General features: G+C 44.8%; 1 protein-coding gene across 1 annotated transcript in view; it reads right to left on the bottom strand.

The window, feature by feature from the left end:
- Positions 1-212: 212 nt before the first annotated feature.
- Positions 213-23218, bottom strand: part of IFT43 (intraflagellar transport 43) — a 43134-nt gene continuing 20128 nt past the window's right edge. The window contains exons 5-10 of the mRNA XM_062494399.1: positions 15152-15184; positions 14626-14672; positions 3007-3079; positions 1503-1578; positions 1097-1159; positions 213-323 (exon numbers count right to left, since the gene is read on the bottom strand). Coding sequence (XP_062350383.1) covers positions 213-323; positions 1097-1159; positions 1503-1578; positions 3007-3079; positions 14626-14672; positions 15152-15184 — 403 coding nt within the window. The remainder of the gene's footprint in view (positions 324-1096; positions 1160-1502; positions 1579-3006; positions 3080-14625; positions 14673-15151; positions 15185-23218) is intronic.

Raw genomic sequence — 23218 nt, 5'->3', positions numbered from 1 at the left:
TTATTGTGTTTAGAATTCTTAATTTCTTTCAAGAATGAAAATTCTCATTAGAAAATAACCAAAACTTCTCCCAAGACAATTTTCTATGAAGTAAGGTCCTATTTATTTTCATGTCTGAAATAAATTCTCAAATACAAACAAGTGAATAGAAAATTAAAGTGCTTAACTATTTACAGGAGATGGATGTATGAGACATCTGGTGTGTCAGAGCTCTATGGGAGACTGAGGTGGTCCTCCCTCTCTGACTGTCCCAGGTCCCACTCAGTCACTAGTTCTGATGACACCTCTGTGAAGAGATGGTCCCAATCCCAGCTGACATCATCCTACCAAGAGGAAAAAAGACAAACATACTGAAATGTTACTGGTGTCATCCCAAATTCTCTGAACAATGCCAGAACAGCAAAGAGAGAAACCGAAAGGCAACTGCCCTGACCAGGGAAGTCTCAGATTCAGCTGGCTAGAACAGGAATACTAGCCAGAATGAAATGTGAATATCTGCTACAGTTTTAAAATGTGGACAAAATTATTCATGTTCTAAAATTCCAGAAAGGACATATTTGTTGATACTTGTTAATATTAGATACTCCCAGGCAGGGTGTAGAAAGAAGCCCTTCCACTCTTCTGCACTTCTGCTGAAGCCTGTGCAGTTCAAAGCTGCAGAAAGCCTTTGCTGCAAGTCCTGAGCTCCTGCCCACCCAGTTGTATTGAGGTTGTTCTGTCCTGCTTTAAAACCCTCCTGCCCAAACCCAAAATGCTTTCTGCCTTTGTTCCTCTGTATTTTTCAGTAAAACCACCTGTACTACCAAAGGACAAAGCACTGTTTCTTCAGGGATCTTTGACAGTACTAGGCTTTTCACATTTTCCTGACCAGCTCCATCATATTGAAGGGGGCCAATCATAGTGATCCCATAAACTCACACCAAGAAAGCACTATCTATCTTAAAAATCACCTGCTGGGGAAATCAAACCTCCAATAGCTTGGACAAGCTCCTCCTCCCATCTCGTCACCTCACTGACAAGGCTTCCTTTTCTAGTACAGTCTGAGACACACAAGAAGCTTTTACCTTGTTGGTGTTTCCACAAAACAAAGACTCACCTCTCGTAGTTCATGCTCTGGAGCCAAAACTTTGGTGAGGAGCTTCAGGTCTACCTCCCCATCCTATGAACATACAGAGTCACAGTCTTACAGACGCTGAGAAAACAAACCATCATTTCACCAGATACATTTGTTAGACATTGCCACATTTGTGTCATAAGGGTCACTTTGTCCAGGACAACAGTACAGACCTCATCTGAGCAACAGATACCATATCCACATTATTTACAGACAAAAACAAGTACAAAAGCCACGCTGCAGAGAGGAACAGACTTAACAGGGAGACTGCAAGTTCTCTGGATGGTAAGGCTGAGTATTTTGTGCAGCTGAGTATCACTGTGGAGGATGACATGAGCCTGGAAGGAGAGGGATTCACATTGGCCAGCCCATGGCAACATCCACTTACCAGAGTCTGGATAGCAGCATATTTCATTAGATCTTTGTCCAGGTCATGGTAGGTCAGCACTCGGTTCACCTGCACACTGCAGCCAGAAAGTATCAGAGAACAAACCTGTGTCAGTGTGGAAGCACGTGTGAGGAGAAGGGTGGCATGAACAGTAGCCTGGTGATATCTTGAGTTTCCACATCCTCCATGCAGACAATTGGGATGGATGTGCCCAGATGGAAGCATAGCTCAGTCAGCACATGAACAGTCACTGACAAATCTATGCACCAGGTTGTGCACACACATAAAAAAAATAGGATGTGGAACAACAATGGACTCCCTCAAAGAAACCAGCATGCCAAAAGAAGATTCATAGACTAGCTTCAAGGGCTAGAAAGAAAAGAAAACTATAGTGAGCATTCAAACAGCCCCAGTGCCTTAGCAAAGGACCTCTGAGAATGCCATACAAGCTACAGAATAGGAGGGATTTTTGGCTTTTCATGTTTGAGTTGCATCTGAGCTATTAAATATGACTTCCTAAAGTGTAGCCTTCCAAGAAAAACATGGTGTAGGGGGGTGTGTTGTACCACACCTGCATTCACAGGTGATCCAACACTATAGAAAAGACCTCTATTAATTTCATTTGCTTGTGTTTGGCCATAAAAACTTGACTTTTCTACTGCAAGAAAACTATGAATACAGGAGGATCAGATTGCTTTACTGAAAAAAAAAAAAGAGAGAGAAAAAGAAATTTATTCCAGTGAGAGACACAGTAATTTGAAATTCACTACTATAAACTGTAAATTATTTTTGTTAACAGCTGTATAATTACAATAACTGCTCCACAATTGTGAGTGAGGTGTCTGTGGCTGGGAGTAAGACATCCCACCCCTCCAAACAAGGATCAACAGAAATCACAATATGTGACCTTGGCAATAGGCCTGATAGATGAAAGAAGACTTTCCTGGTATATTTAAGAGAAAACTCAAAAATCTTCCATGTCTTAAAACTTTCTGGTTTCCCTTGAGTTGACTCCAAAGCTACTGTGATAGCACCTTCAAACACCAGGATTGTACTTTGCAAATTAACTATGTGCTTGAGTAAGAAGAATATCCTGTGGAGGGCAAAGCAGCCTACAACCATCAAAATTAAAGTGTGCGTGATAATGAATGTGCATTGGAGACATTTGGGGTTATGCAGGCAACCTTAAATCAAGAAATTCTCTACTTTTGGAAGTTTAATTTTGCAACATCAAATATGTTATTCTAATGTAGGTAGTAATGTAGGTACTGTAGGGTTTTTTATATATATAGAGAGAATATGCAGTAATTGCTTTCTCTGTGTAACAGGAAACAAGAATTTTGCACTGTTCATCTTGGTGCACTACTGTCACAAAACACCACACCAAATCCTGCTGAACAGCACTGCTGCTGACATCCAAAGAGCGTGAGTAAAATGGGTTTAACCTCACTAGCCAGCTTGCCCAGCTGATGAGGGCCTCAACAGCACCTGGCAGTGCTCTTACCTGGGGGGAGCTGCCACTTGCATGGCAAGATCTTCCTCCTGGACATCCTCCAAGTCAGGGATCACAGGAATGTCTGCAACAAGAGAAGGCAACAGCAGTAAGAGGGGAGTGTTGTGCTCTCCTCTCACATAAGACAAAGGTTCCCTTGCTTCACAGACAGGAAGCACCCTGTTTCTTATTAGAGGAAAGCACAATGGGCTATTCAGCAGTAATTAAAAATACATTGTTTAATATTGAAACCAGGCAATAAAATTTTGATGTCTGAGGTCACAAGAAATCTTGCAAGAGGAACAGATTAATTCAGGCAGGGGTCTGCAGGCCATGGACTATATACCTGAACACAACCCTGAAGCCAAAAGAAGCTACCTGTACTAAACCTTGCTGCCTACATTGCCATCATGAACTGACAAGAATTTGCTTGTTATGTGTTATCATCTATTCAGACACCAGTCACCAACATTCTGTTAAAAATGAAATGTGGGGAAGAAACTGAGAGAATCCACATAAAATTACATGGTGAAGGATCTGCTGTTGGGATCTCAGGCTGTGCAGAGGCTCATGACCTTCCTCAGGAAGGAAGTGCTGGTGCTCTAGCAGATACAAACACTAGGGAACACATGTCTAGGTGTATTATCACTAATCTTTTAATGATTTCCAGTGTCATCCTGGAATGGTTGAAGGTCACTGGGTATTCCCAGCACAAGAACAATGGCTACTCCAACTAAAACAGATGATGGAAACAAAAGAATTGAGGACAGGAGAAAGATCTGAGTGTGCTTTGCATCCTGCTAAAGAAGCAAGGCCCTGAAAGCATTGCACAGTTTGTCTTTTGACAAAGCACTGCAAAAAGCTAGTGCAAAAAAAGGAGAAAGAGAAGGCAAAGTAACTGGAGGCACAAAGCAAGAGGGTACACCAATACAGAGCTCCTTTAAAGACTCAAGGCCACAAAGGCTCTCCAGAGACCCCAAGCCCTCAAACCATGGAGAAGCTGATTTGACTCAGGACAAAGGCCTTCAGCACTGGAATGAGCAGCCCGCTCCCAGCTCTGCCAGCAGCACAGCAACACTGGATGGCAGCAGGCAGCTGAGCCCAGCTTTGCCCCGTTTAGCAGCCCAGGCTGAGATGAATATTCAGGAGCTGGAGAGACATTCCCACCCATGGTGCCGAGGGCTCTGGGCAGGATCTTCCTGAGAAGCCCCTAGTCTGGTCACCTGTCAGAGCTGTGCAGGTTCTCAGCTGCCCTCCCCTGCTGCACGTCCGTTGAGCGCCCCGCTCGCTGGCCAGCAGGCAGCCCTGGCCCAGCTGCAGCAGGGCACAGGTCAGCCGAGCCCTGGCGTGGTGGCCGTCCGGAGCTGGCCACACAGTGGGATTTCTCACTAATTGGTTGCTTGGTGGAAGGCTGAGTGGGACAGGGGCTGTCACGGCAAGAGGAGTGACAGCTTGGCCGGCCTCGGCAGAGCTGTGCCTTCTAGCTCCCCAGCCGACCAAGGAGCAGGTGCCTGCGAAGAGGTTCTCCAGCTACAGCAAACTTCCCAAAGACATTTAGAGGGAAACTGCAGCAATAGCCCCTAGGCTGTCCCTAAGACAGACGAGGCAAGAGCGAGGAATGTCTCAAGTGTGTCGCTGGGCATTTGGGGCAGATCACCCCACCTCTGCTTGTAAGGACAATACCTGGTTGGAGCTGCTGTCCCATTGGCTCTTTCCTGCAGAGGCTCCCAGCTCTTGGTAAAACTTGTAGCAAAATGCACTTACGGGACAAAAGCATCTCCACAGACAGACAGACCAACATGTGGAAGCAGATGGTAAAGTCTGCTCTGGGATAATGTGGGAGAAGGTCCTGTATACAATCAAGGACCAAGGAGGGAACAGACTGGTGAGACTGGTCCAAGGTGGGAAACGAAGCTCTGTGCAGAGGTGCCCTGTTAAGTCCAGGAAAATGAGCATGGGAATGAGAAACCGTTTAACCGCTCCCAAACTAATTTATCCTTTTATGACAAGACTATGAACATTTCTCAGCAAACACTAGTAAATTAAAAACTACCTGGGAACAGAGCTATCTTCACCCACAGAGCAGGAGAAGGTCAGATTCTTATCCACTTTTGACAGCAGAAATGTAAAAGGTGTTTGCAGGAAACTTAATGTCTTCACTCAGTGTTCATTTTGGCAGCTGTTTCAAGAGTCCACTCTTCCCAGTTCTCTTGTTTTGTTGATCTCTTTTTACACTAGAAAAAGTTGTAAACTTAGGGCCCTGATCAGTGATGTCCCTTCCATTTTGCAGGTTCACAAAGACTCCTGGGTTCTCTAGTGCTGATTTTATCTCATTCTACTGAATTCCATAGAGAGATTTCTAAACCCCTTGCAGAGCATGACCTCCACTTTTGCATTAGCAAAATTCAGGCGATCACTTAGAAATTCTTTCCAAAAGAAAATTCAAGGCTCCAATATTTTATAGACGCTTTGAAAATATTTCAGACAGAAGAGCTGGAAAAGCTCTGGAGGCCCCTGCCAGCCCCTCCAACAAAGGCCAGTGCACGCTTGTTCTTACTGCAAAGTGCAGATGCCTTGCCCATTTCTAGGCAGAAGCAATGCCCTTTACAACTGTGAGACTGACGGGAAACAGTACAGAAATGTCTTAAATTTTAAGAAGTATCAGGTCCCCAGGCTAACTGCTATCAGGGGCAAATAATTCCTGAAATATTTGGGTCTTTATTTCACTTGTTACTTATAATAACCTCTTCCCTCTGCCAATTCCCATGGTGCCACTTATGCACAATCCCTCTCCGTTCTCTCTGTACAGTTTGCAAAGTGTCTCAGTTCTCACTTATCACCAAATATCCAACCTTACCCCCACTCATTCTCCAGACACTTACTTATTTTTGTTGCTCTTCTTGAGACTCACTTTTTTTTCATATAAGCTCTGGTAACACAGCTAAGCTGTGGCACAGTGTCAGCTGCAGGGGGAATAGCACAGCACAGGTTATTGTGCTGCAGGAGAGTAGGCATATGCTCTACTTTCAGTATTCCCACTGACTGCAGGGAGGCTTTACATATAACATTAGCACATGCAGAAACACAGAACATTAGTATATGTTCACAGGACCACATCCTCCCAATATTGCACTGCATCTCTTTCCAACAACAAAGTTGCATGACAAACCCCCACTCTGTGTGCTTTGCTCTGACCCACATTTTTCCTCTACTGTTCAGTGTGGAAGTTTCAGATAAATTTCCATAAATCTGTGTTTCTGGTGCAGAACCTTGACACATACTTTACTGGCCAGGCTCTCATGTCCATGTAGGCAAGTCTCAGAAATGACTGAAGAAAAGGACACACCTTCACAGACACCAGGTCACTGCAATGTAGTGAGCAATGAAGTGAACAAATGCCCTGTGCCAAGATGAGTGAGCACCAAACACTAGATGATAAATGCAAACTCCCCTCCACCTCCCAGATGGTTCTGAACAAGTGAACAAAGAATGAAATTAAAATGAGTGTACTCATATGGAAGTTATGGTGGGGTAGGAGATACCAGCACCAAATGTTGGCTAATTGGGGAATTAAGTCACTTCACAAAATTGATTGTCCCAGAACATCTAAGTACCAGCATAAAATTAAGCGTATTATCTTATTTCAACAGCTGAATTTAGCTAGGTCTTACACAAAAAAGAGCTTTGTGACTAAGTTATGTCAAGGCAATGATGACATACGACAGAAGTGTGTGAATGAGAGGAGAAGATCGAGGGAAAAGAGTGAAAGCAACCCATGCTACATGCAGACAGTCAAACAGTAAGCAAGGAATAGCAGTTTTTCAAGTCATACAGAAAGGAGGACTTTAGGTGTTCATATTAAAGTAGATTTCTAACCATCACCTTTTTTACCTCATAGCAAATAACTTACTGACAAAGAAGATGGCAAAGAAGACAACCACAGAAAGCAACAAGCAGAAGATGGGAGAACCTCTACCAATCTAATACCTAGCTGCTCCTGAAAGTTGGAAAATTGCACCTCCCCTCCCAAGCAGGGATGGTTTTTGCTTTAGTAGCAACATCTGCAGGCTGGATAACTTAAAATCCTGTAAACTCCCAGTAAGATCTGGTCCTTGCCTCAAAGAACTAAGTTGTCTGCTAGATACAAGATGGCACATAAATAGGGACAGACAGAACCTCTTCCAGGTCAGGCAATAAATCACTGGCAAAGCTGCATCTAGAAACTACATTCCAGTTCAGGCCTGCAGTCAGACTGTTGTTGCTGCTTACTCTCTAAGCTGCTTTAGAAGTATCCTGAGCCCCCATCCTGGCCCCCATAAACAAAGCAAACTCCATCTCACACAGTGTGATCCACTTTCTCCAACTGGGTCAGTGCTTCAAAGGCCAGTTGAGAATGGACGCTCTTGTAGTGGGTATTGTGCTACCCTTCCTGAGCACACACCACCATATCCAGAGAATAAAAAGAGGGTAGTGGCTTCTGAACTGAAAGTCTCCACCACCAAGCAGGTATAAAAATGAAACTAACTTTATTTTATGTTGCTTGCTCATAAAATGTAAAACTGAAATAATTACAATATCTCTGCTGCTGCAAAACTTTGTTTTACTGAATGCTGTTACCTTCTGCATCACGTTTGGGGAATTTTAAACAGGCAAATGGAAGGTCTGATTGAAGATGAAGTTAAGTGAAAGAAATTGGTCTCATTTAGCACATGACAGGATTCATCTGTGTTCCCAAGTCCACTGAGGTAGCATCATGGGCGTTTCATATTCATGAGCTGCTGCGACACTGTGTCCCCTCATTTACAAAGCACCGTGTTCAGCAAATTCTGTCCCTGTAGACACTCTGTGCATTTCATGGTCTTGTCAGAGAGACATCAAACACTTCAGTAACCAAATACCAGAAAATGGCTTTAATTAGCGCATCTCAATGTAATAAATAATTTTTCTCTCTAAGTGGAAAAATGTAAAATTTAAAATAAAAAAAAGGAAGCAAAAAAAGAGAAAGCAACAGGCAAAAAAATCATCAAAAAACCATAAAGAACAAGGGACACAGACAGCTTCTGCTGAACACACAAACAAGCTTGAAGCTTCCTGGAAGCTTTCTCAGGAGAGCAGCAGGCAAATTGAGAGAATAAAGAATGCTTCTTTGGACGCTTGGACATTAATTTCATAGGAATGTCTTTCCCTGACTGAAACTGCCCTACTAGTAGGCCAACACGGTGCAGTGTACCTGCCTGTTCAACCAGCAGGGAGATGAAAACAGTAGAGTGAAAAGCAGACAGTACCACAGCTACCAGGGAACTGTCTCAAAAGCTGAGATCAGCAGAAGATAACCTGAGTGCCCCATGTCCCAAAGCCCCCTTCTGAGAAGAGGATGATAACAGCACAACCTGGTCAAGCTCATGGGAAAAGTCACCCTGTGAGCAAGTGCCAGAGGAGTCACAGGATCTAGGGAAGGTCATACAGCAGATTCAGTACTGACCCTTGTGTTAACAGCCTTGCGTTAAAAGGTTATACATTTGCCTTGCATAATATTGCATCTCAGAGAGACGGATGACTGGCTGGGGGATCAGGTGGTCTGGGAGACATTCTACTTGCTTCAATAGTGTAGTGCTTTCACAGACTGCTTGGTGTAGCATGGCTTCTTCTGCACCTGACAGCTTGAAGGGGACAGGCATCAGGCATTTCTGCTGCTTCCCAGGGCTGCTGATGACACAAAGGCTCTGCCCAGTTTCAGTCCTTTGAAGTGCAAGGAGAGGCACAGAACAGCCCTGTCATATGAGTCACTGGGCTCAGTGCAGGGCTTCACAAGCAGTAGTGCATGGCTTGTACTTATATAAGCCAGAAGTAGGTGCAGACCCTGACAGTTTTAAAGGTGAGAAATCCCTTAATGCATAGGCTTGTTCAGCAGCAGCAGAAGACAGGAGAGACTGGAGGCCAGGCCCAGGATCTGGGGTCCACCATGTTCCTGAGGTTATCAGCATTTAGGGTGGTAACACAGCTCCTAGTCTTACCAATAGCCTCGTGACAGAGTGCTGTGCCTGCCCTCCTTTCCAGTAACATGTGTTTTCCTCTCTTCAAAGGCTGCTCCCTGTTCCTTTGCAGTATTCTCCTGCTAAAACATACTCAGAAGGTAGTGGGGCATCAGATGTGAAGGTATGAGGTGTCCTGAGAGAGTCCAGTGAACTCAGAAACACAAAACCCTCTTCAACAACACTGGAGATGAGGGACTTTGCATTTAGAGCATAACTAGGGCAGGGAAAGCAGCATCTCAGGATGCTCTTGTGGAAGTATGTTCAGGAGCAGGCATGTCTGATTCTATTTTATCCTCTTCATGTTACACAGGAAAAACAAGACAAACTACATTTCTTTTATGCTAAATCCTAAGGTTTTTTAGTTTTTCTTATATATATTTATTAAAAAAATGCCTCTTTGATCGGCAGCACCCATGACACCTCCACATCCAGCAACTCCTCAGAAGCTTCCCTCCCTCCACACAAGGCCACTGCTGCTGACAGCCAGCCGGGTTTGATCAGAGCCACTTAGAATCGGATTTTCATAAGACAGATGAGGAATCTTACCACTGCTCTCTCTCATATCAGATGAGAAACTGAGGAGGAGGGGGGACGGGTCCTGAGGGAACGACACTACAATCAAGGGCTACGTGGTTCTCTCTCTGTCCCTCCACTGCTGCAATTTTCAAAGGAGTTTGCCTCGGGCAGTTTTAAATGATGGTGTCTCAATTCTGTAATCATCTTTCAAGAGCTTTTTCTTAAAAGGTATTTTAGGTAAACCTAGTCCGTCAACTACATTTATGGACTCAGCAATCACAGACACAATATGACTGTGTATCAACCATATCGCAGAATTTAGCAACAGAAGATACTTCCCCAGACTGTCATTTTCAGCTCTCAACAATCTGTGTGTACTCCCTTGTAATTAAGGAGCCCACTGCCCCTTGGACAGTGCTCTGCTGCTTCAAGTGGAACTTCAGAGAGTCTCTTGGGACATACCCTATGCTCACTCCTGCCCACTGTGGCTCTCAAGAGAGAGCTTTCCTCCAGCACCAGAGGCTCTAAATCACAATGCCAGGAGTTATTGGAGGAGTTCAAACCAGCCTGGACCAACTGTTCAGTGGAAACCATGAGGCTGGGCTGAGTCTGCCCTTCAGTGACCTTGCACAGAGACTCAGAGTAGTTCATTGGATGGGGGAGCAGCAAAGGGGAGAGCTGTGGTATGCTGACAGAGCCACACACAAAGTCACAGTGCAGAATTCCAGAGACCCAACAAACCACTGGACACTCTCTGCCCCAAAACCTTCTATTCAGCCCATTCATACCACTTCCAAAACAATATGTCTTTCACTCTGTCTCCATTTCCTTGATTCTCAGAACTTTTCATCCATTTAGCTCCCCATAAATCACTCCAACACTGCCTTCTGAGCCTATGAAGTACTCACTGGTCATATCTGACTGTTCCTGCAAATTCTGCCCTCTCTTACCCTAATGCTCAGCCACTGCAGCTGTCCTTGCAGCTCATGGCCTCTGGAATCCACCAGCACATGGTGTGCTCTGTAGTAACAGCAGCTGCTCACCAGGGAAGCAATTGGCAAAATTGATCAGAAATGACAGAGCCAACAATAATCCTGTGTTCTATTCTCAGCTCTGTTTGGAACAATATCATCACTGCTGTATATTTGCATGCAGCTCAGGAAGTGTTGGATATTTTATGGCTGTGAATTACAGATCTTCCACCTGACAGATATCACTACCCAGAAGGAGTGGGGACCATGGCATCTGCCCACTTCTCCTCTATTGTTCAAAGTCTGGACTCTCATCCTGTTCAAATGCAAAGGAGCTGCTGGCACATGCCAGAAGGGTAAGAAGACCTTCTAGAGGTTTGACATTGCATAGAGAGGTCTAATCATCAGCTCTGTTTCCTTGAGGAGGCTCCCTAGCAGGCAGAAAGGGGTTTTGCCTTGAGGGTACATATCTAGTGACTGTCTCCTGGCAGCTTTCCTCACCTGCAGGTCAGGTTCCGGTTGTCTATGTAGCACAGTCAGGCTTTCATTTCAATCAGCTGTCTCATGCACACACACTATCTGCTTTAAAATAACAAGCTGTTGCTCCTGCAGACAAAAAAATCACACATCACATCCCAGTCTTCCAAGAAAAGCCCTTTTCTAGGAGCTATGCATCCCAAGAGTAACAGAGAGAAAGCAGAAAGGGACTTCTGATAATGGAACAATAGTCTATCTGGGAACACTTGGGAGAGGGATTACAACCTTAGCTAGTAAGTTTCCATAAAATGCTGAGGAGAAAAATCCAAGCACAAAGTAGTAAGGAGAAAGACATCAAGGGGAATACAACGCAGCAGTGCAGAACTGGTGGACAAGAAAGGAACAACAAAGAAACTTCTAGCCAAAGTACAAATCAGATTGCTGAGATTAGTATTTCTTGCCCTGACAGGAAACAGCCCTATCTAGTTCTGTGCCAGAAAGAGACACACGAGCAGAGTAAAGACCTCTATGCCCTGCTGGAGAAAGGAGCAAAGGGAGGATAAAGTCCTTCAACTTCAGCTTGGTTATCCCATCTTCCCTCCCACCTCATGACAAAGGACAGTCTGCGCGTGGCAGAAGCTCTTGGCTCCTACAGAAAAGGAAGCAGTGTGCTGCAGATAGCACCTTTCAAATTCCACAGAGTCTCATGTCTCCCATATCATGCAGTTTCCTTGCCATACAGAGCTCAGTCACTGCTGCTCATTTTCCCTGTTGACATGGACAGAAAATTGAGCAATTACCCTCAAACTCCTCTCTCTCAGATTGCACAGATTGCTACATACAAAGCATTAAGCCCCCAATTGCCCCTGGCCAAAAGTGACTTAACTAGACCTGTCCTTTAGGAATTAAACACTTTTGTGTTGCTTGTGAAGCATTTATTATTCCTCAAGTGTGATGCATTAAATTTTGCTAAAGCAGGTTTCTCACCAGGCAGAGGACCTGGTCCCCCATGACAAGGTCCAATGGGCACATACCCACTAACACAGGCATCATCTATCTGCTGTGCCTGAATTCTCACAAGTACCATGTGTTCAGGAGGGTGGGCACTAAAATCGCAGTGGGTGCTGTAGAAAATCAACCTAGATATCAATTAGATAATCCAGAGCTACTTTTGGAGAGACACTGCACTTTTTCAAAACTGAGTTTCCACCTTCTGGGTAACAAATGGCTGAAACTGCAGATAATTCCATGCATGTCCCTGTCTGGTCCACCCGCTTACCACCTCCCGAACTGTTTCTGTCATTCCACACAGCCTGCAAAGTGTCCATCCTCCTCCCCCAAACTCCCACAGATGTAAGGAATCAGGTGCTATCTCATACACTGGCTAGGAGTAGTGAAATAATCATTTCTGAAAGTACAAGGCCTATCAAGCCCAAAATGTCTCCACTTGGCTTTACAAACTTCCCTCCACTCTCCACTTGCCAAACTGGGTTCTCTACAGCCCCTATACTTTTTTAACATATTCCCAGATGGACTCCAAACTCTGGTTATTGGTGATGTACAAACGATCACAAGTGAGCACATTTCAGATTCACAAGAACACCTTTTTAAGGGCATATAGTTTTGTCCTTCATTCTTCTAATGAAAAGGTTGGATGAGGGACAAACAATGTTAATGGAATGGTACAGCTCAGCTTTCTAATAGGTTAAAGGAAGGCGATCCAAATATATTGGTTGACAGCAGCAATCATTACGCAACTGCGCCTGTTCATATTAAGGTGTACAAGCTAAGACATTATGCAGCACAAAATAACCGTGACCCATCCTTGGGGATCCATACACCAATCAACAGAATGTCTTGATTTTTGTATGTTTAGAATGTGAGCTTTACTATTACAGATAAGGACACAAACTCAAGTGCAGTTCTAAGCAAAGGGGAGGCTGATATACTCAGCTCAATTTACTGCACAGCCACAGCCACTGCATGCTACTCCCAGCCTTCTACACTAGGCAGTTATTTGTATCTCTCTGCTTATTCAAAAAAAGTAATTTTATTAATGTTCTGGAGTTTGTTTATATATCACTTTTCGTCACTCCACTTGCTGAGCCTACATGGAAAATTCCTCTCCCAGAACAGTTTGCCTAATCTCCCTGTTGAAATAGGACCACAACCATGCAATGCATCATCCATTTAGAGATTTTCTATATGCAAATTAAATCCACAACCCAGTGTATTTGTACCAGAAACTACCTGGGTAGGAACCATACTATATCCTTCTTCTAATGCACAGATTTAATCCAAAGCTAAATGCCAGTTTGCAAACAATCCAAATTCAACTGCTAACCACAGGTCAGGCACAGATAAATAAGTGAAGTCTATTAGGATTCAACATGTCTTCATACCATACTCTCCATCAATTCTGTTCTGTATTTATTACCCAAGATCTTGGAGTACTGAAAGTCACATGCTACAAACACACGTGGCAAGCATTTTTATGCCTGGTTAGCAAAGACAATCATACTCCAAGTACATGACCAAAGTTCATCAAAAAGGACAGCACGTATGCACACAGTCAGAGCTGGTCAGAACAGACTACCAGCCTCAGTGATATGCACTGAAATTTAAGAAGCCCAAGGAACTTTCCAGGGGGAAAATTTTGTCTGTTCTGAAGATACCAGTGCTATAAAGGTGCCACTTCTGGCAGTCATATGTTGCAATGCTTAATCTGTCTGGAAGACCCAAATAAGACTTCATTTAATCTCATTAACCATAGTGATGTCTGATCCTTTGTGACTTCAGATAATTCTTCTGACATCTGGTGATATTTTACACATACAACTTTTTATACACTGTATAAAATTCTCAGCCCTTGAAAACTGGGGTACATCCTAGAGGCTTTAATGAGTTTCTATGCACAGTTGTCTAATGCTTGTCTTGAAATTCACACTGTGGATTTTTCCTGAGATTTCTCTTGACTCATTCAGCCCTAGAAGAGCAGGTAATATACACTATAAGGAAAACCAGTGCTAAATGAGGAGTCCAGTAGATTTCATAGCAGCTTGTACAGGGATGAGATGGGATTACCCACTAGTATTTTTGTTTAGCTTATGATCTATGATCTTGGGTTAGGGCAAGCAGATTTTTAAATTAAGAATTCCATCATGACAGAAACCCCAGGAAACAAGGATATTGCTATAAAAGATAACAGATGCTTTAAGCAGAGCCTACTGTCACCTAAACCAGGAGAGAGCAAGGACTTCTCTCCCCACTCTTAACCTTTTGTTGTGCTTTTGGCTCTCATTTTGCCCAGTCCACTATTCTCCATTAAGGTAATTACAGAGAAAAGTGCGTCCTCACCATTTTCCTGCTTTCCAAGGGTCTTCTATAATTCTGTGTTCATGAAGAGCCAGAGTTAGACTACAAGTTCATTTCCTCATCCTCCCTGTCCATCTCCTTTGCCCTTCCTCCCTCATTCATCTGGGGAGACCTAAGCAGCTCCTACATTTGTTCACCCTCAGAGTGGTTAATTGCCTTTAACTTAATTTCCTTACAAGATGGCTATGCTCACTTTACTGGAGAGCACCTAGACATGCATGAAGGCACTTCTTGCAGTCAAGCAGGGGATACCTTACCTCCTCCATCATCTGATGCCTCCAGGCTCTGCTGTCTGAGACGATGGCTGCAGCAAAGCACAAGAAAGAATTCTAATTGCAAGCCCAGAAAAACATGTTGTTCTGTCCCCTTCCTCCCCACAAACTACACCACCTGTAAAGGAGAGAGTTTCCAAGTATACTTAGCCTGCATGGAAGACTGATCTTCCATACCCCTCATTCCTGGCCTCAGGAGAAATCTCAGCTTAAGAAAGATGTACCTAAGACAAACCCCTAGACTGCAGAAGTAGGGCCTGGGGTGAGTTTGGGAGGAAAGCAGTGGTTTTCTCATTTTCCTTCTTTCTCTTTTATGGGAGTGACAGAGCCATCATCTACTCCATATCCAGGGAACGATAGAATGACCAGCCCTGCCCCATCCCAGGACAGATGATAGGAATTCCTGACAGGCTCTGCATCCTTCCCAACATTCAGATCTTGGTGTATTGGTCAGATGATCAGATCAGATGTAAAAGTTGTGGAAAAAGTCTCAGCAACAATAGGAACTTACTCTTCAACTTCTTCTGCATGCTTTCTTCCTGACCTGCAAGACAAGGAAGGATTTTGTTTAGAAAAGACTAGAGAAAATTAAAAACTTCACCTTTCCCCATAAGTTGTTATTGTGCAAAATAGTTCCTGCATCAGGTCTGATATACATATCACACCTTAAAGAGTTCTGAGTGACTATTAAGCCAGTGTATCAAAAAGTCCCTGAGTGCAACAGACTGAAACAAAACCACTTGGGTCCCAAAAGACAGCCATGCCCAGATATGGCAAGAACCATACTCTCTGGTTCTTCATTTTCTCTGATACTTTTTTATCCCTTTTGCCATCAGCTGCAGGTAAAGCTGGCCATACCCAAGTAGAGAGGTTGGCGCACTAAGGAGTGAAAAAGGTGCTATACTTTGTCTACCTACTCCTGAGAGATCAACAGTTTCTTCCTCCCCATGGTTATGCATGAAGATTTTCTGGTTGCCTTTTGGGTTAGGGGTCCCACCTGAGCTGGCCAAGCTCAGGTCAGACATAGAATCGCTGCAGAAAATCAGGGCTGATCTGGCTGAGTTAACAGGAGTTCATAATAATAACAAGGCAGGGAGGCGCTGGCAAACGGCAGCTCCCTTGCTCTCCACCCCAGCAAGCCCAGAAGTAATTCAGACCCGATTAGGGACGCTTGTTCAATATTCAAAATGTAAAACATGGAGATTGCTGAACCAGCACTTTGAGAAGTTAATTAAATGCCAGGTTTCTTTTTAGCAGATACTCCATCACTCGCTGATTGCTTTGGCCATTTTGCAGAGTGAAGTTTCATGTCTATGCGTTGGGAATAAATATTCTCCCCATCCTTAAGCTGAAGTCAGGATGCCATGACAAAGAATACATGGGGCTCTCCCCTACCACATACACTGTCCCAGGACACACCAAGATGCAAGAGAAGTTGCTTCACTGCCTTGCACTGCTCTTTTCAAAGCACTTTGTGAGATGGCACAGGCCTCTTCTCATCTGCTCTCTCTTCTAGCAAGTCACAATATTCACCTAGCTCTCCTGTGAATAATCTATTCTTCTAAGAGCAAGGAGTAGGGCAGAGAGGATGTCTAGCTATATGGAGAAGAGGTATAAGGAGAAGAAAGTCCTTTGTCTCTACTGCTGTCTCTGGAGTCTGCAGTTTGTGAGAAGCTAAAGATTACACTGAATCAGTGATCTGTGCCCAGTAATATCGACTGTTAGAACCAGAACTGCAGCTGTGTGGTAACATCTGCACGTGCACTTTCAGCTCTATCTGTGCCCTCTGCTCAGAGGCAAAAATGCAACATAACTGGGGAAAGAGCTCTTCCTGTGAGGATGAACCTTCCAGCTCCATCCTTCTCCCCAGAGGTAATGCAAAGTACTTTTTGTGAACCTCCTGATACCATGGAGAAAGAAATAGATGGCTTCAGAGAGCCGCCCACCAGCACTCAGTGGCATTTAGACTCTGAAAAGATAAAGGTAGAAGGATGATGCAAGATTTCTCCTATTTTATTCCTCCTTTATGCCTTCACAGAACTGGTTCCCACATAGCCTTGCCCTCTCCAAGATGAAACATCCCAAATGATGGCATTGCACAGTCATGCCCAGTGAGATGATTTCCTGGGGGTTCAATTTAACATCTTCTTGGCATGATCCTGTTACTCTTGATGATTGTCCAACCCCAAGTAACACTCTCTTCCTCAGTAGTCACACTCCTTACATCTTTGCTCCTATCTCCAGGCAGGAATTAAACACTCCACACGTTCATACTTCCCAGGAGAAAAGGTCACTAATACTATCCCTGTAAGCAATTTCTGTTTCTTTTTCCTAAGCTCCCTGTTGTGACTGATATCCAGGTGGCCCACAGGGAAGGCAGTCATGTTAGTCTTAGAGGTAGAGACTGCTTCGCTTATGTTCTGAGGCTTAAGTTTTCTCAACTTTTTCATGTTGTTAGGAAAGGACTTACTCAGGACAATAAGCCAATACCTCATTATGAAAGCACCATACACTGGAAAAAAATAGTAATTTGGAGAACAAACTCATCGTCAGGGAGGGGGTGAATAGTACTGGCCCCTTTAATCCCAGAGCCCAGGTGTTAGAACTCTCCCATCAAACAAGACCATTCCTTCCTCTTCCCAGGGCAAGTTACAGCTCCATGGTCAGTGCCCCCAGGAGAACACCTTAGTGCCTGTGCCACAGATCCCAACAGTGGTATTGGGGTGAGGCAAGTCTCTCATGCTGACAGTACTGCAGTTTATACAGAGCATTTATATACTAACAGCACGGAACAGGAGCTAGAAATTACTGCTCCTCTGTTTAGGAGAGACATCAGCTTCCAGTCACCTGTACTACATATGTTTGTATATATATTATTTGGTACAGCATCATTTGATGAAACTAGAATTTCAAGTCAGTTCATGAGCTCACATGCAAAAAACTCACATCCCAAAAATATAGTATGAAGCTTCTGTAGAACAGGAAGGAATTGTATTCTTTACACTTTCTGTGGCCTTAATAATGAAGCAAAGAAGATACCAGGCAACCTACTATTTCCTCTATTTTTCTTGCAAGGCTTCCTTTCATTTTGTTTGTGCCAAATTACTTCTTGAACTTTTGTTTCAGACTGGGGGAAGAAAAATCATAAAACATCTTTGGTTTAACTAGTCTTTTGCTTTTTTTTTTGGCAAAACTGCAGTACCTAAATCTACATAACAAATTGACTCTGAGAGGAAAGACAAGCTTCATTTTGTGTCCTAAGCTAAAAACCTTCAAGGCAGCACGAGAAATCATTAATAGATCTTCGAAAGGTGCCCCACCTTCAATTCTGTCCATTCCATAAACTTAGCTGAGGGCTAAGCTATACCTGGAGATAGTATTCCTGCAGAGCCAATCAACTGCTTGTCTCTTTGCTCTCCAAGTACTGTGGGAAGCCTCACAGAATTTCTTCATTATCACATTGCTTTTAGGGCTGTGGAGTATCCCTAAGAATAGTCTCATATTACCAATGTCAACTGCCACACATTGAGACAAGTATTTCCTCCTTCAGGAATATTAGGTCTGGGTAAACAGCACCCTCTTCATTCACCTTGTAAGCTTTCTAGTGGTGAGTGAAAGCAGACATGGAACTAACCCGACTAAACTCAAGCCAGCATGCACAGCTTTCCTTCTCATGTTCTCAGCAATACAAACTGCACTGCCCTGCTTTATCTGCTGCAGCAGCAGGCACAGACCAGGGAGGGCAGCAATAAGGACCTACAAAATGAGCAATTACATATGAACTACAGATAGAGTCATTCAAGTAAGGATAAACAAAACAATACAATCCCAGGAGCAGTGCTCAGAAATACATCCAGTCTACACCAGCCACTCACTCCCCATTTTTGTGAGACAGAGATACATACATCTGTTTTTTCATTTATGCTCCCAAGTCCATTGCATCTGGAGGGGCAAAGAACATGGACTCAACTCCATCACCTGGACAGTTCCCTGTAAACTCCCTTTCCCTGAGAGACCATAATCCCAGAATATTCCCCGTGGTTTTGGACAGCTGCTTACACCTTCTCTATTTTGAGGTATTGAATAGCTGTGAAACTGGGTGAAAGACCCTGACAGTCCTCATGGAGCCCCATGGTACATCTCTCCTAGTAGAGAATATGTATTTCTCTTTGAGCTCTGCCCTGGGGCAGAGGATATAGATCTGATCTCTCTCTTGAGGGTTGTCTTTGCTCAGTTCTGCCCAGGAGGAATCCTTAGTCCACATAAATGAGAACGGGTTAAACCTCAAACCCAAGACTTTACTCCCACACAGCCCCCTGATGTACAGCTGAGCTGCCTGCAACTTCTGGGCTGAAGGGTGAAAGGCAGGTCCAATGTAGACATCATCTCTGCTAAACTGTTTCTTTGTCATTTAATGGACTACCACGGAGATCTAAATGGAGATAAAGTGGCAGGGCTCAGAGAACAGCTAGGATGCTATCTTTATGCAGCATGACAATGTGCAGTGGTTAATTAGACACCGTTAACCTGTTTTAGCAGAGGACATAACTGGGATGAATGGGGGAAAACGTCCTTGAAATCTTTTTATGTCCACAGCTCACGAGAGCTCCAGACACACGTGGGTCCGGCACCGCGCCACAGCCAGGCTCCAAGGGGTTCACTGTGCAGGACCGGAGGTTGTCTCGCGCGGTCCGGGGAGGTGCGAGGGCGGGCAGCACAGCCAAGGAAAAGGGAAGGAGCTGCCGCCGCTTGCTAAAACGCATACGGAGGCGGCGGGACGGGAACGCCCAGTGAGGCGCGGCGGAGGAGGAGAGAGGGCTGGGAAGGCGGGCAGCCCGTTCGCCGTTCCGGCTGCGCTCCGGCCTGGCGGGCCGGCGGCTGTGCCTGCCCCGCTCCGCTCCGCTCCGCTCCGCGCCGCCGCTGCATGGCCGGGCCGCGGCCGCCCCCTGCCGGGCACAGCGCGGGGCTGCGAGCCCGGGCCGGCCTGCACGCACCGCGGGCTGGCCCGGCACCCGCCGCCAGTCCGGAGCGAGGGCTGCTCCCGTTTTGCAGGGCAGCCGGGAAGAAATCCATCTGCCCGTGTGTGTGTTGGCGTATTTCCTGACATGCCTCAAACACTTCTACGAATCACGTGGAACCAGACAGCCGCTCCAAGCATCCCTCTTGCCTAAAGAATGAAACGGGAAAAGAGGAGAAGGTCGTGATATTCAGAGATGGATTTTGTTTGGAGGCAGTAGGGCGATCTAAGGGCGGGCAGAGACAGGCTGGGTGCGCAGGAAGCAAGTCAGCAGCCGGCGTTCTGCCTCAGTGCTTCCATCCAAAACCATGACCCACCTCAACACCGAAGACTTGGCTGAGCCCACAGGGAGGCACGAAGCCTTTTGCCTGTCGGGCAAAGACTGTAATTCAGGTCTCGGCCTGAGGGAGGAGGGGGAAAGGTATTTTAAAAGACGCCGTACTCTCTTGCTCAAGTGTTCCTTAAGTGCCCATCCCCACAGTAAGTGGGCGGTGAGCTGGGAGTTGCAGCTTGTTCAACAGCCTAAGGCAAAACTAAGTCACACATCCAGTACAGCACACAATGCTAACTGATAGTTCCCCGGGCTCTCCAAGTGTGGGGCTCGGTCACTACTTGTTTCCTGTGGCACAGGAAAAGACACATTCACCAAGGCTGTCTGTAAACTGGGCCTTCTCAGCTATTCCATTGTGCTTTCCCCGGGGCTCTGATCTGTTGTTTTAAGTTTCCACCCTCTCTTCCTGGCCTGTGGCAGCCTGGAAAAGCCAGGTTTTCCTTTACAAAATTAAGGCGTTTAATCGTCACGTATCATACAACAGTTTTGCCATTGATTTCAGATGCTATGAGCCTTTATTTTCATCATAGGATGTCATCTCACAGCCCTCCACTTCCTAGCCCTGGAATGCATGGCTATCTCTATGACTACAATGCGGTTCTGGGCAGATACACATTTTTTAAACTGTAATGGCCCTACCATCCACCTTCTGGCCCCTCACAAGCTGCCTGTGCTGGTCAGACTGCATGCTGAACACACTGCCCCAGAGCATGGCTCTGGAAGAGGATGCTTGCAGCAATGAGCAGGCATGCTCTGTGAGATGGGATCTGACAGACACTGCTGCTAGCCAGCTCCAGCTGAAACGGACTAGTGACGCATTTAATCTCCAGCTGAAGTGGTTCTGTTTCTCCTCACGTCCTAATATGTGGGCTTACTTAAGAGAAACAAGAAAGGAGGAAAGCCCTGGCAAGCAGGACTTTAGGAACTGGCACAGAAGAACAAGCTGAACAGAGAGTGCTCCCTAGGATCACTGAACCTCAGCCTACTCACTGCATCATCCCCGAAGCAGATGTTCCCAGGGTTCCCCCTCTCGCTCACTGGCAGAGAGCTGACCGGCAGAGCTCCCACTGAGCAACAGAAAAAACAACAACACTCAACACAAATTCCTGCTGTGTGGGAAAACAGAAAGCAGTGCTGCAGTTTCTAGAGGTATCCACCACATATCTTTAGTTCCTGAGAACAGGGGCTCCTATCCAAGCGATCACGATCTTGGCCGCCAGTAAGCACAAAGCCCAACTCTCACCAAAAAATTACTCTCGAGGTTACAGGAGCATTTCAGCTTCCTTTTAAAGAAAAAAACACACTTCTGGATCTTCATGGTTAGAGGAAAGAACTGACTGCTAAAGGAGACAGAAAATGTATTTAAGGTTGTTTGGGTTTTTTCCAAATCTCACAATAGAGAACAAACCCATGATTACGAGGTTCAAAGACCTTTCACTTGTGACTGGCCTCACTGAAAACATTTATATAAAAATATTAAAAAGAATTAGGTGTTTATTACTGAATGGTATCTTGTTCTGTCATCTGAGAGCATCAGCTTCTGAACGAAGATATTTTAAGAACTTGGATTAAGAATTTTGAGAATAGTGGAGGGGTTTTATGGGGAAGGGGGCCGGGGGAGGGTGAAATAGGGCCAAACAAGTAGATCAAGTCATCTAAGGTTCCTTTCAACAGGTAAACTGCATTAAGCTAGACTTCATAGCCAATATACCGGTGACCTACAATGGCCAGACAAGCTTTTAGCCTTGGCTATGACAGATACAAAAGGGTTGGGAGTTACATGTGTTCTTCAAGAAAGTTTTGCTATTTTAAAATAGAAATATTTGGGACAGCAAAAATAGCATCTCCTAAATTTGCTGGGAAATTTCTTGGAGATGGAGAGAAATGAGGAAGGAAGATGCTTTGTCCTCAAACATTAAAAAAAAAAAAGTCAAAGAGACTTCACCCTGAGAATATTCTGCCACTTCAGCAGCTTACATGGACCCTTACCCAAAATGCCCCACTTCTGTTCTGTTTTTGTTATGCAAGCTTCATTTCTAGGGGTGCAAGAGGCTGCTATCCTACTAGACCTCCCATTGCACAGTACTTTTCCAGAAAAAGAAGTCAAAGAAAACATCACTAACTGAGAAAAAAATAAACAGAAATAGGTTACAAATAACAGAGGAAAAAAAAATAAAAAGTGGTAAAAAAAAATATTGCAAAAAATAAAAAGGGGGAAAAAGGAAAAAGAAGAAGCAAAACTTCTTCCAGGCTTCTCTGAGCACAATAAGTGGACACAAGTCTTGCAGGAAACTCTTGCAAGTCACACTAAGCAGGTTTAAAAGGAATAAAAATCCCCTGTGACAGCCAGAGCACTGAGAGACTCTCAGGTGACTCTTCTGTCATTCAGGGACTTTTCTTTTTCTGCCAGTTATCTTTACTGAGTCTAAACAGAAACACCAAGGAGAGTTCACCCCAGCAATGACATGAAGGGACAAGAGAACAGGAGCTTGTTAGCATTCCTGGAACATCCAGCCTATTAAAAAAAAAAAAAAAAAAAAAAAAAAAAGGAAGAAGAAAAAAAAATAAAAAGAGGAGGGGGCAGGGAGAGAGAGGAAAAATCCCACCCTGGGCCTGCACATTGCAGCTCACCGCCATCTTGATGTCCTTGATGCGTGCCGATGGCATGGAGGTGGCTGGCACCAGATCAGCCCAAGAGAAGGAATGAGAGGCCAATGGAGATTTATGTGAGGAGAGTGAGATGGACAAGGTAAAATTGTCAGGAGGAGTTGTTAGAAAGTAAAATATATTGTGACAATTCCACTCCTGCCGTTCATCAATAAACTGACAGATCATTTAGTGTCAATTAGGAGTGATAGATGGACAAGTCCCCATGATCCTGGGCCAAAATTAATGGCTGGGAGGGAGAGGGTGATTGAAAATGACGGCTGACATTGAGAGGAAAGTCCTGAAGGTCCCCAAGGGGCCATTACTTGCCTCATTCCCTTGCAGATCAATGCAGGGACAAACCCAAAAACAGACACTTCAAGACAAAACTTAATCAGACTTCCTTTTCTTTCTTCTCCTTCTAAGTTGTGCCCCCTCACTTGGCAGCCTTGATCCTCTCTGCCTATACTCCTCACTTCACTGAGGACATCCGCAGACAGCTGCAAGCTGCAGAGTGAGGCTGACATCTCCCATGCAGCCAGGAGTCTGGCTCTGCTCCTGACATGGCAGTGTCACAGAGAAGT

The sequence above is a fragment of the Cinclus cinclus genome, chromosome 6, assembly GCF_963662255.1.
Source record: "Cinclus cinclus chromosome 6, bCinCin1.1, whole genome shotgun sequence".
In the NCBI taxonomy this organism is placed as follows: Eukaryota; Metazoa; Chordata; class Aves; order Passeriformes; family Cinclidae; genus Cinclus; species Cinclus cinclus.
This window is presented reverse-complemented; position numbering and strand designations above follow the sequence as displayed.